We start from the raw sequence: 17602 nt of genomic DNA, 5'->3' as shown, positions 1-17602 counted from the left end.
TTTTTTAAGGTTCTGATCATACAAAATATATTAACATGTTAATGATCGTTGTAAAATATTAGATTGAAGCGATTATGAGTGCATAGTGGTGATGTTATTGTTCAAGTATATATACAGTTGTAGTAAAAGAGCCATTGTGAGGATACATCCTGCCACATGAATTTATGTATTCAAATCATTTGAATGATAATTCATCTGTAGTTGTACCATGAAGCATCAATTTCAATTTAGCCCTTTTTCTAAACAAAAAAAATGATAGCTTTCTGAATAAGTTTATTTTTAACTTTTTTACACTTAACGAAAAATATTTCTATAATCATACACATACATTGATCCTTTTACACGCTACCCTATCCACATCGACAATAACTTTATCAGAAATGAGGGTATGGCTAATTTTTATCGCGAGCTAATTTCACCACTTTTCATTAGAAAAATAATTACTATCGTCAGCTGGTGCTTTGGAGTTTGGAGTTTGCCCCGAGCACTTTCATCAAAGGATGGGTTGAGTCGTTCTCATCTCAAGTGTGTACCCCAGTTCGGCCTAGCTGAACAAGAAGAGAGAACGCATGAAGTAACAATCCAATTAATCAAAGAACTTTTAATTAACATACAGGTTGAAAACCTTGCCTAACCTCTCACCACAATAGTGAAACCACTTTTTTTTATTAAAAAAAGAAAAAGAAAAAGAACAGAACTCATCCAAGGGTGTGTAATTGGTGGACAATTACTCAGGTTCGAATTCCTTTCTTCCCATCTATCCATTTGGTGGACAGTTACACAATACTGCACTGGGTGGGAAGTTGCAGGTACCCGAAACTAGTTGATTTCAGTATGCCCAAGTTGGCCCGTGCACTACGATTATACAAAAGAAAAGAAAGACAAGCGACAAGGATGAATAGAGAAAGTGAAATGTTATTTACTATAGGTACCAAAGAGGAAGGAAAAATCAACAAGTTAACTAACAATATGTCAAAGTGTCCTTTACAACATCTTCAGGAAGTTGCAACACCGAGGTTAGCACTAAAAACATAAAAAGCTTGTTACTATTACATCGAGCAATAAAAACGCCCAATCAAAGGATAAATTCTAACAGAAAATAGAGCTTTAAATTACAATTTGCAAAGCAAAAGCAGAAAGAAAAATCTTCAATTAGGAAAACCCCCAAAAAAATTGAATCAGAGGACGAAATTACAGATGTCCTCAAAATGATATGTACACATAATCAAAATAATTCAGAAACAAACAACATTGGAGAAGGCAAAATCTTGAAGCAATAATCTAACCTCAATGTTTAGGAATTTTGATCTCGAGAAGCATGCCCTTGCCATCTGCAATTGAAAGGTCGAACTTGTTTAGGAAGACATGCGTAGCAAATGCTTCAACCTTAGTTAGATAGATGCATGTCGTAATATGCATTTCATATTTCTAGATATATAAAGCATAATAATTTTCCATCCAATACTGTGACATCACTTAATGAATAGTCTCGGATTAGACAAAAGAGGCTCAAAATAATCGTGAAACGGAGGAAAAATAGATGTAAACTCTTATATCCAGTCTCTCATCTCGGCTCTCGCAATTTAAAAATAGGCATGTTTTGATGAGGAATTTATTTGGTGCCTCGCTAATTTTTCACAGCATTACAAGAACTTAATATTTGATGACATTTAGACAGACCTTGAAAGCAAGAACCTCGCCAGTGGACTCAAATTGGCATTTGAATTAAGCTCTTTACTCTGCTGCTTTTTTTTGCTATCAGACTCGGTACTTGTACTCTCTGTTTCAATCTTTCCCTTTGAAAAGATGCGACCAGCCAGGTCTTGCAGATCTTTCAAAGACGGATCCTTTGCACTGCAATGGGATTCAACTCTTTTGAGACAAGCTATTATTAACAAATACATTCAAGTTATATTTCAAGGGTAGCATATAGTGTGGAATAACTAATAACCTTGCTAGTCGCTGAAGCAACCTAGTCACGAACAGATCGCAAGAACCAGCCTTCATGCGCTCCATATCCATAAAGGAGCTGACCATCGCCTGCATGAGTGAACCATCTGTCTCACTGGTAGCAGCCTACACACCAAGATAAATGAAGAGAAGGTGAGAAAACTATCAGAAGAGCAATTATGTGCTAGGCTTTTGACTTTTGAGCCTGATAGAAGTAAAAAAAAGGGCAGCCTGGTGCACAAAGCATCCCACATTCACGCAGGGTCCGGAGAAGGGCCACACCCTTGAGGTGTGATGTAGACAGCCTAACCTAATGCAAGCATTAGTGGTTGCTTCCACATCTGGTAGAAGATCGGCTGCCTTCACGTTGGGCGAAAAGCCAACAGTCACTTATGTGTTTCTTGAAAGATAAAACGATTCAGGTCAAATCTATTAGGTTCACTCTCATTTTTTCGATCACAAGATATCTCAGATCACATCAGACCATACCACACTATTTCAATGACAATTCAGATAAAAAGTAAGGGAAAAAGGACAAATATACCCCCCCCAACTATCGTAAATGGTATGCAAATACTTTCCGTCATACTTTTGGGACATTGGTGCCCCTGCCGTCCAAATACTAGAGCATATCTGCCTTTCACTCTAACGGAAGACTAAATAAGGACACGTGGTGCAATCCTATCTGTCGATCCAATATTTAACAAATGTTGGGTCGGTGGATAAGATTATGACACGTGTATGTCTGTTAGTATAAAGGGTATATATGCTCTAGTTTTTGGACGGCAGGGGCACCAATGTCCCAAAAGTATGACGGAGGGTATCCGCATACCATTTACGATAGTTTGGGGGTATAGCTGTCCTTTTTCCCAAAAAGTAATAATATGAAGGCTTGTTCATCTTAGTATGCAATCAACAATACATAGGTTTTTCCTAATTTCAGCTTAAGAAATTTAGATTTTTCTGGCAATAATAGTTCTTTGCAGAAATTTTCTGAATTACTGCAGTTAAAAAAAAATCTGCCAAATAGCCGATTTTAAGTCCTTTTATGAGTCTAGATACGATAATCCCTTTCTTATCCTAGTCTAGCCAAGAGTTTTTTTAATCAATATCTTAGTCTAGATAGTCTGATTTTATACAAGTACAAGTATTTGGTTCCAAATTCATCAATGAATACTTTCTTGTAAAGATGAGTTCATTTAAGTCTACCAGTGCCATTGTAGTGCGCTCAATTATAAACATATCAGCAATTACAGATGTCCTATTATCGTTACACTCTCTTTGGATTGTTTAATGCAATTCTAAACCTAGTAGTGATGCCTAACCCACCTAGGAATTGATTTTTATGGTTAGTTGAACTTTTGATTTTTGCCACCATTTTCCAGCCTTATTTTCTCATCTTTCTTCAGCTCTTTTCACACTAATACAACTCAATGGCATTATTCTATTAAAAACCCTCTTACCCCAAAAAATTTTGAACCCTTTCCGTTTCAAATATGCGCTGTTTGAAGCCCCAGAAAGTGCTCGAAATCAGGCCTACAACAAAGGTTTGTGATGGAAAAAGGACCAGCAGCACATACTCTAGTATGCATACAGATAAGAATGTATCACAATCTAAACAAGCATAGCTCAACAGACCTCAACTTCATCTGGCATGACTCCCATAAAACATCACCCATAAGAGATCTAAGGTAACTTAAAGCTCATGCCGTACCTCTTTTAATGAAGGAATAAGGAGAACAGATAAGGTGGCAGATGAAGGTGCAGGATATGTTCTCGCACCATCTTCTTCATCACTTGTATGGCGTGATCTTGAAAACGCCTTCTGCGCATCAAGATAATCACGCGAGTGCCTGGAAAAATTATGGTGCTTCAGAGAAGAAATGGTGAAAACTAGGATAAACCAACTTCAGACCATCTTTCAGCTTCGAAAACTTATGTACCTAGAAGAATCAGAGCTCATTGTAGATTGTTCTGTTTTATTTTCTAGCCCATCACGTTGCACCTTGCCCAATTTTGATCTGTCTCTAACATTTCCCTTCTTCAGTCCTGCTAGCATGGCCGCCTTGGCCTAAAAAAGTTCACATCTAATAAGCCTTATGCAACAAACCACGGAAAGATGTCATATTGGAGGAACTTTAACATAATTAGATTAATAAATCAGAACTAACGAGTGGAAAAAACATGCAAGTTTGCTAAATATAAGAAGAAATCCCAACCTAATGATAAACCATTGCTAGAATGAGGCTTTATACATGATCCTTTCTTGATAAAAGTTCTACACATTTTCCGTCTTTATTATCCTTGTGGCCATCCCTATACCTAGTTCAAAGTCTAGTAGTACAAAATCAACCCACAAATTTCAACATACTTTAGAGCCGAGGGTCTATCTGAAACAACCTCTCTACCTACCAAGGTAGGGACAAGGTCCGTGTACACACTACCCTCCCCTAACCACACTTGTGGGATTACACTTGGTATGTTGTTGTTGGATTTTAGCATACTTTAATTAAGACAAATTTTCCATAAATGGAAACCAGCTTGAATTAAGAATTCTGAAGTGAGATACCTCTGCAAGGTTTGCTGAGCTGTCTTCAAGTGATGCACTTGAAGATCTCTCTTGAATTCCTAACCTAGATTTTGGCGTTCGAGGAGAATCTGGGTCATCATGACGTCCACGATAAACTACAGTGCCGCTGGAAGAAGCATCCTCAAAAGAAGCAAGTGTGCTACTGGACTGCAAAGTGAATTGACACCAGTAGTCAATGGCAAATACGCCAAAAAGATTTTGGCAGATGAGTGTAAAGAAATTTTGGTAGAAAAGCTGACAATACCAGGGAACTCTGGTCACTGAATAGAGAAGTGGATTGGATTCCTCTAGGAGATCCTCTTGGAGATCTCACAACCACAGTTCCAGTACCACTCACCGACAACTCCTCCTGTAAATTGAAGATTAGAACAGTGTCGCAAGAAGAAACTAGCAGAAAAAAAATATGCAAAGAGCAATGTTGAACAGTTTATGTCAATACTTCTGATTCTTAAAATATCAAGATCAAACATGCTAGACTGCCAACAATAAAGCTCAAACATGCTAGAATGCCAACAATAGAGCTCTTTACTTTCCTTTTTTATTTTTATATTGCTTTTTTGGGAGATTTGTAAGGTTAAGTAGAGATTTCTCTTAGCCACAGGAAGAATTTGCACAAGCTTGATGCATTTGACGTAGCTATTTCATTGGATAATAGTGCAGTGCACTAGAACTTGTTGAAGATGACAGGATTCATCCACCTTTTATTTCAAGTGTGTCACAATATTTTAGTGCATGAAGAGCACTGTAAAACCACCTAAATAAGGTCATCCTCACAGGAAAAGCCTAACATGCTGCCACATTGCAGAATCAATTACTGTATTTTCGGATGTCTTGAGTACACATACGTTCTCCTGCAACTTGGATCTGTAATCAAATTTTCTCCTTCGTACAAGCTTCTAAATTTCAGGAAAAGATATGAAATAGGATATGAAGTAGGTAGACACAGATGTAAGTATGCACATTCATATAGAAAAATACACTTATAGAGAACAAAGCAATACATCTTCAAGAGAATAATCTCCTTTATCGATGTTTGCATCTCCGCCATCTTTTTGGTTGAAACCCTCTGATGAAGTATAATGGACAGTTCCAGAAGCAGAGGACCAATTGCTACCACTGTCCAGATTTTTTCTTGAAGCAGGTTGATTCAATGGAACTTCTGGTTTCCTATCTCTAACCTGCGGCGGTTTCACACTTCGGACAGTTCCAGTACTAGATGATCCTCCAATGCTGAAGTCCCATCCAGCAGTTTTTAGGGTTTTCCCCTGGCCACTGTAAAGGTAAAACTCAGCCAAGAATCACCACAGATAACAGTAAAGCTCACTAAGAGGTTTCAGTGTTTCACTAACCTGACTTTAACAGTGTCTTCAGTACCCACATCTCTTGTCACCTTAACGGTGCCCGATGCTTCCCCTACAGGTTTCTGTCCATTCCTAGGAGAATCCATATCATCCTTTATTTGAAACTTGGGGCGCTCCCTGCAAGAAACACATGTAATTTTTTATTGGGAAAATATACATTGGTTGACCCTGTATCATTAAGCAAACAATCCTTAAATTCTACCCACTAACTAGTCAAAAAAAGGTATCCCTTTATATCATTTACTCCCTTCTTTTTTTACAGGTCATATTAGTTTCTCCTTTTTATCCCAAAATTTTATGCATTTGACTTTGGAACAATTGCTGAGAGAGAAAATTTGAACAATGAATATTTTAATGCTAACGAAGGGAAAGATGCAGGTCGGACCTTTCTGCTTTTCTGGTCTTAAAGTCGTCTTGTGAAATATTAAAGTGGGACTCAATTAATTTTGTTCGCATGAGATAAAACTTACCACCTTAGAAGTAGATATTATTTTGGGAAAGTGGAAATATATCTATTTAATGGAGTATTACAGAATCAAATGATACCGAGTATAGCAACACACAAAGCCTTGAACTCCTTTTACCAAAGCAAGCCATGCAAAGAATAGGTGTAGGTGCACAAAATGTCAGGAAGTGGGATGCACCTGATTCTCTCCAACAGTCTAGGGGGTCTTTTTCTTGCATTCCTTATAAAACGGTGCTTCAGCAGTTCCTTTGCACTTGGCCTCTAGGATCAATAGAAAGTATAGAATAAGAGACACAAACCTAATCATAACAAAGACATATATATCATCCAACACAAAATAAGAGTTTGATAACTTTAATCAGGAAAACCGTCGCATAGATTTTTTTTTCCTGATAAATTCAGTGTTCGCAGAGATACAAGACGAATAAAAAGGCTTAGGTTAAAATGTGTAGATCATTCATACAGCATTATGCTTCTACTAGCGAAGATCCATAGTGTCTTAAATTGGCTTACACTAGAGCCCAAATTTTGAGGTTCTTGTAGTAATTACCAATTGTAAAATGTCCAAACACCAAGACTAATGATTATATAAACCCATAGGTCATACACAAACAGTTTCCTTCTTAGACCCTTAGAATGAAGTGACTCATAGGAATGTATCAAGTGAATTGGTAATATTATCTACATATCTAAGGATATATAGGCACCTATATTAGATGTACCATCACGAACACATCTTGAAGTGCTTTAACATTTGGGCAATGGCTCGCTCTCCAAATAAAGCACTAACAAAGGAGGATAAATTATTTAGCACAGCAAACTACCGCTGTCAGCAAGTAGTCCTAGGTTATCCACACCACTTTTTCAGCTTATTCCCAATGTCACACTTTTGTATATAATACAGATTGGAAATGTCTTGGAGAGATTGGAGTAGGATGGCCTATCAAGCTACTTAATGCTATAATAAGAAGTGGCAAGATACCCAACAAATGAGGAAGAGTACCCTAATTCCAATATATGTGGACACAGTAGATATTTCAAGTCGTGCAAACTACCATGGTATTCAACTTATGACCCGTCAGATGAAACTTTAGGAAAGAGTGATAGACTTGGGGACACTACACGAGTAACCGAGAAGCAGTCTGGATTATGACAGGTAATTCTATAACGTGCTACATTCTTTGGTAAGAGACAGATAGAAATTTATTGCGAGATGAAAAACGATCTATATGATTATGTGGTGTTAATTGACCTAGATAAAGCATATCATAGAGCACAGGCAAATCCTTTGAAGGGTATTGGAGAAGAAAGAAATTCATATTAAATATATTGATGTTATAAAGGATACGTACGGAGTCGTCACTGTGAGAATAGTAGGAGATACAATGAAGTTTTCATAACCGTGACTCCGTGAGTGCACACTAGGGATCGGCATCAAGCTCGTACTTGGTTACCCTAATAATGGATGAGCTAATTAACACAAACCGACATTGAGGTCCTATGGTGTTACTATCTACCAAAGATATTGTGCTAAATTGCCGAAACCAGGGTGTCAACCAGAATCTTGAACTGCGGAGAAGAACTCCCAAGAGTAAAATGTTTTAGGATATGAACAAGTAAGACTAAATATGTGCACTACAAATTTAAACAACATAAGAGCAATGTTGAGGTGAAATTAAATGGGATTCTAATGCCTAAATGCAAAAAGTTCATATATCTATGCTCAACTTTCCAAGAGAATGGTATGATAGATGAAGATGCTACACAAAAAAACAAAACAAGATGGTTGAAATGAAGAGTGAAGGAGTTCAAAAAGAATGAGGTAGACATAAAACCACATAGAAGAATGTTGTCTCAGTCCTCTCGGAATATCTACAATTTCCAGAAACCATGAAGGCTCAGGGAAAAATAGGGCACAATAGAAGAAAAAGATCAATAAAGGTGATACAAATTAGCAAGGAACTTGTCATATGTTATGTTTTCTAGAAGCCTTTTAGTCATGTTAGAGATTTATATCCAAATAAAAATGTAGAGTTTACTAATCAGGTGATATCTGTAGATAACCATATTAATGTTATTTACATAGGTTCCCTAATTTTTGGCATATGGCTCGTAATGCGGGAGTTTTTCCCACGTTACTAAAATTATTTACCTAAACTATAGAGAACTTCTAGAACTTTTTATTATTATTTTATATAATATGGGTCTAGATGAACTTGGATTGAGTGACACAATCAATGAAGATCCATAGCTTTCGACCAATGTGTAATTGCTGTATACTGAAAGCCCTGGTTGTTCAAAAGCGCCTACTCCTTTTGGACCAACTTCTACTTAAAAGAATAGAACTCCAACGCTTTTCTTTGCATGGATGGAGAAACACTTATAGGCACATGGAAGTATGATAATAGTCAGGCACAAAACAGAAACAAAGATGTTGAGAGAGAGAAAAAAACAAGGGGATTGACAGCACAAAATGTGGAACCTACCTCAGCAGGGCTCTTCTTCAAACACAGGGACACGATTTCTTTGAGAGGACGAGAAAAGTGTTCCTCTAGCTGCACAATAACAGAAAAGACAGTAAACACTACCTCTTAAAGAACAAAAGAGTATCACGAAATTCTAATATTTCAGTTTTTTTAAAATAATTGAGTATCACAAAAAAAGAAGAGACTTGTAAATCAAAGGTGGATAAACAAAATAATCGAAAAATCTAAAATATTGAACTGGCAAAAGTATAACCTGGGGAGGATTTTCTCGAGGTATGATAAAAAGTACTCTCATGGGGTGCAAATCAGCAAGTGGGGGTTCCCCTTTGGCCATCTCAATTGCAGTTATACCAAGTGACCAAATATCAGCCTGTACAGAAGAAAAAGCTCTTAGTAGTTGGCCCAAACCTTAAGCAAGAGTATACGAAGAAAAACTAATACAGGAGTTTCAACAAGAATCATTTCTATCAGCAATTGAAGGGATTAAGATTAAGAGCTACACACGGAGGAACCGGAAGAAGGAAGAAAGGAACAATTAGATGAAGGGAAATGGACTCCATATATTTCTGCAGTTCAAGAGATACCTTCTCATTGTATCCGTCTGAGTTCTGAATTACTTCAGGTGCCATCCAGAATGGTGTTCCTACAAATGTCTGCAAACATTAATTACATTAGCATAACTTGACTGACTTGATCTTACTTATAACCGACAATATCCAATGCAACTTCCAGCAAACATATGGCATGTAACCCAACGACCTCTATAACTACTAAACAAGAAATGATACTGCACTCAGCAATGTGATTGAGCAAAAAAGTTAAAAGTCTGCTTGTCAAAAAAACAAATTCCGCAAATATAGCAAATTGTACCTTTCTCCTAGAGATTGTCCTTGTCAGCTGTGCAGAAACACCAAAATCTGCTACCTGTGGAAGAGCAGATCAGAAAACAAGAACACACCGACATGATAGTAACCAATAGTTACCTTCCTCTCAGATATAATTTGAAACATAATAAAGGATCATGTTAATATACCTTCACATCACCATTTTCTGACAGCAAGATATTAGCCGCTGCAAAAACATCGATAGACCTATGTCATTTCCACAATTGAAAAGGGGGTAGTGGGCCTCAAACTGAAAAGTAAGTTGTTAGCAACTAAGAGAAGAAACAGTTAGCAAATTGAGACAACTTCCAATCCGAGGAATAATATAATTTATAAAAACAGATCTCAACTGCTGCAGTTTAACAGCAAGAAGCATCTAAATTCCAAAATGTGGTATCCTCATGGCAAAAACTGATTATCAAGTTTGGCCCGCCCATTGATACAAAATCTAAAGCTCTGGCCAACATTTTAGCAAATAAAACTAAAGATAAAAAAGTAAGGTAGAAATGGCACATGGATAATACCAATGTAGATATTTCCAGGCTATCAATATTAAGCTACAAAGAGAACAATGAACCTTTGATATCGCGATGAATTTTTCCTTCGGAGTGGAGGTATTCAATAGCATGAAGCAAATCACATAAAATGGATGCAATAGACATTTCATCCAATGGCTGATTTGGTTGAATCTGCAGAAACAATATCTTGGTAAGTATACAGAGAAGAGTTCATCGAATACATGACTCACATCTTGCTTCTGGTGGACCAATGTGTCTTCGTGAAACAAAACTAACACACCTATAATTTTTCCTTCATCAAAAATATATATTTTTTAAAAAATACACATGTATAATACGTGGTCGGGAATGCAATATTGTGGCTGGAGGTGCTGAACACCAACAGATATGTCAGCCTAAATAACAAAAAAAAAGATAATTGCACTTTGCTGTACCAATACTATGAAATGCTTAGGTCTTGGTGCAAGGTACCTTGATTGAAGAAGCTTTGGGGAGAGTGGAACACAATAGTGTTTGGAGTAATCAAAATTTCCAGATTCAGAGTATTTTGCAAGCTTTTATCCATTTATGCAGCACTAACCATCTTTGCTCTTGTATATATAATTAAATGAACTTGGCCGGGAATGTTGTCATATCTGGATATTCTCAGTACTCATGGCATATAGGCTCATCCTCGTTGGAAAAGCAATTATTATCGCCAAAACCCCAACCAAAAAAAAAGGTATGCAGAACAGGTATAGGCAACAAAGTTGAGTGGTTGACATGTGATTATATTCCCTTTAGGTTTAGCAATTCAAATAGTAAAAGTAACACAACCCATAGGAGGTATAAGTTTTTAATCAAAATAGCATTGGCAGTGGAGTATGATAGACTAACTCAACAAATTTGGCTAAGGAAGGTTTTAAAAGTCAAGCTCTAAGTTTGACAATGGTCCAGCTGATCCCTGAAACAAGAAATGTTTAGCATTGTGCAGCCAAAGCTTGGTAAGATCTAGTGATAGCTAAGGGCCATACAGTGAGTTGAGATGGATGTTATACTACGGTACAAAGGCATTCACTTTCTTCAATATTAAATAAGTTCCACATCTGAATTGTCAATATATTTTTTAGGTCTAGAGGCCATTATTCTATCCCTCAACAACAACAGTCAATTATATAAGTCCTAAATTTGGTAACTGCACCTACAATTCTCATCCCCACCAGTCAACGCAGGATTTGCCTTGAGTTACCAAACTTATTATTTCCTGTATAAGCTTTACCAGAGTGAAATAGATTTTCCTTCAATAAGTAGAATAAGATTTCAAAAACTTCAAATGAATGTCAGATCAAGTCAGGAAACCTCCAATGCTGACACATGCAGACAGAATGAGAGAAACCACAGAACTATCCCTTTTTTCTGGGATAAGTAATAGATAACCTTAAACTATCTCATATCATTGATTTCCTCTCACCTCTCAACATACCCAGCACAAAAACTAGAGCTACTTGTGTTGTATAATACATATAGGAAAGTAGAAACAACATATTACGCTGATTTGACTTCAAGATTTTGGGACCGCATTCAAAATGCTTTGCACAGAAGTCACCTAAGTAGCAGTTACACATTATATTTACACTTGTACACATAACATCTTGTATTAAACACCCCGTCTCACAGTCAAAGTTAATCCCATTATTTTATGATGAATATTCACTCTGTATCCAGGATAATTGTTTAGCTAGGGCAGAAAGGTTGGCATTATCTTAGATGTTTCCACTTACTAAATCGGCAACTGAGCCACCAGCCATGTATTCCATTATTATCCATAGCTTAGTTTGGTGCAGGTATGACCCATAGTACTCCGTAATATAGGGAGATCGACATTGTGATAAAACTGCAATTTCCTGAAAAAAAGTCATCCAATAAAACCCTGCTCACTTAATGTTCTAATATAATCACCAATGAGTAACATAAGTCCATAAAAATGTGAACATACCTTTTGGATATCCTCAACTTCATCCTCTCTGAATGACAATGATAAGAAGGCATTTCAGATTAAACTAGAACTGTAATGAAGTTTATAACAAGGACAGAACTTAACAAGAAATATACAATGAAGCAATTTAATTGTATGAAACTTTAGTTTCATGTTCTCCACCCAGCTTAGACTGCTTTATGCAACTAGAACCATTTATACGCAACAGTTTTTTTATGAAAGGTCATACAAATGGCAAAAGTATTTCCATCGATGTCTACGCGGTGATGATTCAGAAAACCTTGAAAGTTAAGTGTGCTTCAACTACCCCAAAAAATTGAGGGAATTCATGGACTTCCAGTACAATCTTTTAAACTTTTTACAAAGGCACAGTTCAAATACGAAGCAAACTAAGTAGCTTTACAGCTTTACCAGATCAAAAAATTATATGAAGTGAATTAAGAACACATAGGGACTAAATGTTAGGTTGGTCAGTCTATCCGCCACAAAGACCACTACAATTCAAGCTCGAATCAAGTAGATCAAAGTAAAGACTCTTGGAAACAACTTCCATAACAAATATATGAAAAGGAAGCTTTCGACTCATCATTCTTTTAAACTAGCTAGAGAAAAATATGTAGAGGCCTGAAGATAATCATATTAGAACAGCAAGGAGCATAAATCACTAGCTATAGTTTGCACTGATTGTGCTACCATTGAATCAATATATATATTCTCCTGTATCGATTGTACTAGAATAATCGATTTTCCAACCTACTTGCAAAATTGACAGAAGATGATAGAGCTCATAATTTATCAACCTATTTGGAAGTTCTGCCAAGGGAATCTAGTCTCATTTCTATATCCTTGACTGATTATTCACACAATAGAAACATAACTTAAAAGTGCATGAAAATAATCTATGGCCCAGATGATATACAAAATATGCAGAACAAGGGTAAAATACAACATTGCAGCTTCCATTTATGCTATCATTGTACTCTCTCTCCATGGCGAAGGAGAGTAAATGAACACTAGCTCCTGCTAAAAAACATCATGGAGAACATAACTTCAAACTCCAAGAAAAGTGCTCAAGGCCATATACTCACGATTCTTCCAGATCAATAACCTTGATTGCAACTTCTTTGTTTAATTCCTTATCAAACCTGCAAATCAAGAAAATTAACATGATGATATCTCAACAACAAAATTTAATGTCAAGCTGGTGGAAATAACAAAGGAAAACTTAAAACTTTCATTGCTAGAATAGCTTTCACTTAGTCTAGACATGAGTTTCTCAGATATTAAGAAATATTTATCGCTATTATCATACTATTGTATATCTCTTACCAAAGGACAGGCTATTACACTTATTCCCCGTTTGCATACTAAAGAAGAAGATACTGATTGAGATTAGGGACCATGCAGAACACACTAGATTTTGCTTATCCACCTAATAAAGGATGGCCTTCAAGTTCGTTATCAAAAAGAATGGCATTCAAGTCCACGAGCTGTTAGAGAGATTCTTACCGAAAATGGCATTTAATCTATTTATACTGGCAATAGGTTAAATGTCCCTCTTTTGGTTACAGAGAAATTAGCTTACTTCAAGAGATTATCTAGAACTCTGGTCTCACCAAGAAGACAAAATCCAGCTATTACAAAAGACGAAATAAGAAATTCAGTACTAGAATTCGTAAGTTATTTTCCCCTATAAACTTCAAATCGCAATTCCTCCATATTACAATCATCATATATCAAAGTCCTTAATCTACTAATTTATAAAGCCTCTCTACCTTCACAAGGTAGGGGTAAGGTACGTGTTACATTGCGTATGTTGTTGTTGTGTGAATAAAATGAATTTATTTCTGCAAAATCCTATACATCATAGTAGTTGTTCATAATCACTTAATCATTCGAATGTGAGAAAGATTATCTACAGTGTTAGACACACATATGCTTACATCCCTTCCAAATCTATGGCACATCTTCTACTTTTGAACATCAACATATTTGACACACTTCCCTTTATCAAAAAGATATTTGACACACTTCAGCGGATAATACTACTCGTACACACCAGTAAACAGTCTTAAAATTAACCATTCTGGAATATTTTCCTTCTCAAATCCACTTTAATACAAATTTAGACAAAGGATGCAAGTAGCACATACAAAATGTGCTGAGAAAATTGTCGTATGTGATGATTTGTCTATGTTCTAAGGCAAATCTAAATGTTGTTACATAGGTGCAACAACTTAAAACAATTAAAGGTGCTGAAAATGGATAAAGTATGCCTGAAAAAACAAGGAAGTTGTTTCAAAAACCTTACAATCTCTTAGAATTAATGCAGATTTATCAAAGAACAAAGCATAATGAAAATGAAGGATTCATACACGCAATATCAACTAGTTATAATTAAGGTTTAGTTGTTATCATTAAATGTAGCCTAGAGTATATTTTGTAGCATGACTTGATCATTTGTTTTAACCCCAAACCTTTAAATATATTGCCCTCTTTTCAATTCACCTCAAATGTGCAAGTATGGTCAATAATGGACAGGTCAAATCGGACTAAGTAGAAATATGTATTATGATAAAGTCTGTCTAATATTTGTTTGGTCACTATTGAATACCAAATATGTGTTGTGTAACAATTGTCAATTGGGTTGAAATGTTCTAGATAACGCAAGAGAGAACTTATGACCTAGCGGATGGAGAGGGATTTGAACCTCCGGCTATCCAAGTTAACATAAAAGACACATTTATAAGTTTTTCCCTGCCTCACTAGGGGCTAGGGCACACCGAGTCCCAAAAGCAAATATCATATCTTGACGCGTGTACCGTCCTGGTATCCCTCAGAAGATTAATTGCATAATGGCTTGTGTAAAGGAACTGAGAGATGTCACACTCTTTAGTATTCCTGCTATCCTGGCGGGAAGGAAGAGAACATTACGAATTGCCCTATTTGAGATAGTTTCCTCTTTTGGTTCTTTTTTTGCTGGAGAATCATTTTTTTAAGTACTTTTAGTTTAGAATTCAAGTAACAAGTGAAGAAACAATTTATTGCTTTATACTTTTTAGATTTTAAGTTGTTTATACTGGTACTGTAAAAGAAAAATTTTATACCAGGTTATCCAGTTACAACTTGCACATGACTATACATGGTAAGTATTAGTCGGTATATTAAAAAACAAAGTAAGTGAAATGCTACTACGTATTAATTTACACTAATTGTGATACAGTCAAGTATACTACTTACATCCATATATTCTATCTCATTTCAGCCAAAAAAGTTTTGCTGGATTAATTTGAACCCAACATACTATGACTTGGTTACCAAAGTTAACGAACAATACCCAGTAGGAAAGATTATGGGCCAATATGGATAGAAGTTGCTCTGACACAAATCAGTGATAAAAAGACTGGTGGACTATCAATAAGCCTATTTTCCAAATACATGCCATCACTCAAGTGGGTTGGAAGGCTTTAGTCCAATACCTCCATTACTTAATTGTTACTACTAGCATTTACGACAATTTAATCTTAAACCATTTTTTCTTTAAGAAAACACGTGTATAACATCCCATAGGTTTGTTCTTTGAGACAATGAGTGGTTAATGCTCTGTATATGGACGTCAGCTCGCTTAAATTCAAAGTTTCCACGTGGAATTCCACTTGCAGATAAATTTAAAATTCGTGATCCGTTTCTATTAATAACTAAGTTTCTATTAAAAGGAAAAGTATTTAGTAGCACGAAACAGGACAGGATTGAGTGGCATGGACGTGGAAGATTCATATTATTTACCCAAACTAATTTGAAATAGATGTGTAATTGATTGATTCACAATGCCTAGTGACAAAAGCAAGATGGAAACACATTAACAAAATAAAACATTTTAATCCTTACCCTTTATAGACGTCACCAAATGAGCCTCTTCCAATGAGCTCCAGATCACTAAATCTAGATCCTGAAGCTTCAATAAGAGCAGCTGCATCAGCCATTTTTATACACAACTACCTTTTATCCTTCACACTCTCAGTAGATGAAGTGAAGCCAGCATCCCCTAGCTTGCACTTCTCATTCAACAACTCCTCTTAGTAAATGTTTAACAAATTCATAAAATGTGGCCACTCAATCTCACTCTCTGGCACGGAAAATCAATCTGAAAAAACATTAACTACTTATATTAACCAATAATAACACAAATTTTAAGATTCACACTATAAATAATTACACACACATAAATACGCGAAATGAAGCTAAATTTGAGATCTGCAAAGCATAAAAAACAACACTGAATCCAAAATGCAGGAAACTTAAGGATAATACTTCGTTAGGTAAAGTGGAAGACGATAACAATGACAGTTCAGCAAATTCTAAATCGATAGCGAGACGGTGCCAAACTAACCATTGCAAAAACGAAAACAGCTCTTACAAGGAAGAAAAATTACAAAAAAAATACTACAAAACAGCTTGGATTTTTCCTAAATTATTTTCACCGAATCGAAGACTTACCTTTTTATGAATATAAATTCAGAACGGTCGATGGATGAGTAATTTCATGAGTAAATACATAAATTAGCAGGAGAATCCATAGATCTCTGTATCCCTTTTTGAGCGAAGATTGAAGTAATTTTCTGTTTCTGATACACAGGGGATCGAGCGAGAAGAAGGAATGTTGTTTCGTTTACTGAAATTCATTTATTGGGAGAAAAAAATTATTTTTGCGTTGGACCGGTTTTTTGTGAACTGAACCCGGTTGTTTAGAGTCAAACCGGATTGTTCTTATTCGTTACGAGTTTCGTACTGGCTGGACTCTATTTCACATCGAGAAATGAGATTTGTTGCTTCTGCGTTTTTGTTCTTTTTTCCAGTTGGCTAAAGTTTTTTTTTTTAAAATTCTTTCGGTATTTGATATTTGTATTGGAGTTCGAGTACAAGTAAAGAGTCTTTTTAAGGATTTTTTTCATATTCACGACTCGAGCAACCTCATTCCCTACACGACATCCTTTGGTGGTAGTTGATTTTAAGTAAAATTTCTACTAATAGTTTTAACAAATTGTTTTTGACATGGACTTCATCATTTAGTCGTACTATATATTATGTTTTCTTTTTTAATTCGTCATAAATGTACAAATTGATAATGGAATATGGATCAGAAGTCTAAACGGATTAAGTAGAAAATGATGTGCATGTTATGAACTTAAGATAAAACTTGTTTAGTATTTGCAATATTGACTTGACTGTTTTACTTGTATTATATAATGTGTTTTCTTTTTAAGTTCACTCTAAATGTGTACGTCAATAATAAACGAATTAAAAATCTAATAGAATTAAGTAGAAAGCATAATGTTATGGACTTAAAAGGTCAGGCATATTGCAAATTTTAT

At 35.8% G+C, this 17602-nt stretch overlaps 1 protein-coding gene across 2 annotated transcripts; it reads right to left on the bottom strand.

Moving 5' to 3' along the window:
* Positions 1–279: 279 nt before the first annotated feature.
* Positions 280–16975, bottom strand: LOC125875476 (serine/threonine-protein kinase sid1). 2 transcript variants are annotated; one of them, XM_049556432.1, is made up of 22 exons: positions 16728–16975; positions 16119–16374; positions 13319–13375; positions 12231–12258; positions 12016–12138; positions 10315–10426; positions 9887–9924; positions 9724–9777; positions 9438–9506; positions 9107–9223; positions 8854–8922; positions 6546–6628; positions 5890–6018; positions 5542–5812; positions 4785–4889; positions 4520–4687; positions 3894–4021; positions 3665–3803; positions 1952–2076; positions 1681–1854; positions 1287–1331; positions 280–548 (listed from the first exon to the last, which is right to left on the bottom strand). In XM_049556432.1, the coding sequence occupies exons 2-21, from the start codon at positions 16211–16213 to the stop codon at positions 1295–1297; spliced, it is 2121 nt and encodes a 706-aa protein (XP_049412389.1). In that variant the 5' UTR covers positions 16214–16374; positions 16728–16975; the 3' UTR covers positions 280–548; positions 1287–1294. The 2 variants fall into 2 exon arrangements, with proteins under 2 accessions (XP_049412389.1, XP_049412388.1); XM_049556431.1 differs by lacking the exon at positions 280–548 and having other exon boundaries at positions 941–1331.
* Between the last annotated feature and the right edge of the window lie 627 nt (positions 16976–17602).

The sequence above is a fragment of the Solanum stenotomum genome, chromosome 9 (genome assembly GCF_019186545.1).
Source record: "Solanum stenotomum isolate F172 chromosome 9, ASM1918654v1, whole genome shotgun sequence".
NCBI classification, from domain to species: domain Eukaryota; kingdom Viridiplantae; phylum Streptophyta; class Magnoliopsida; order Solanales; family Solanaceae; genus Solanum; species Solanum stenotomum.
This window is presented reverse-complemented; position numbering and strand designations above follow the sequence as displayed.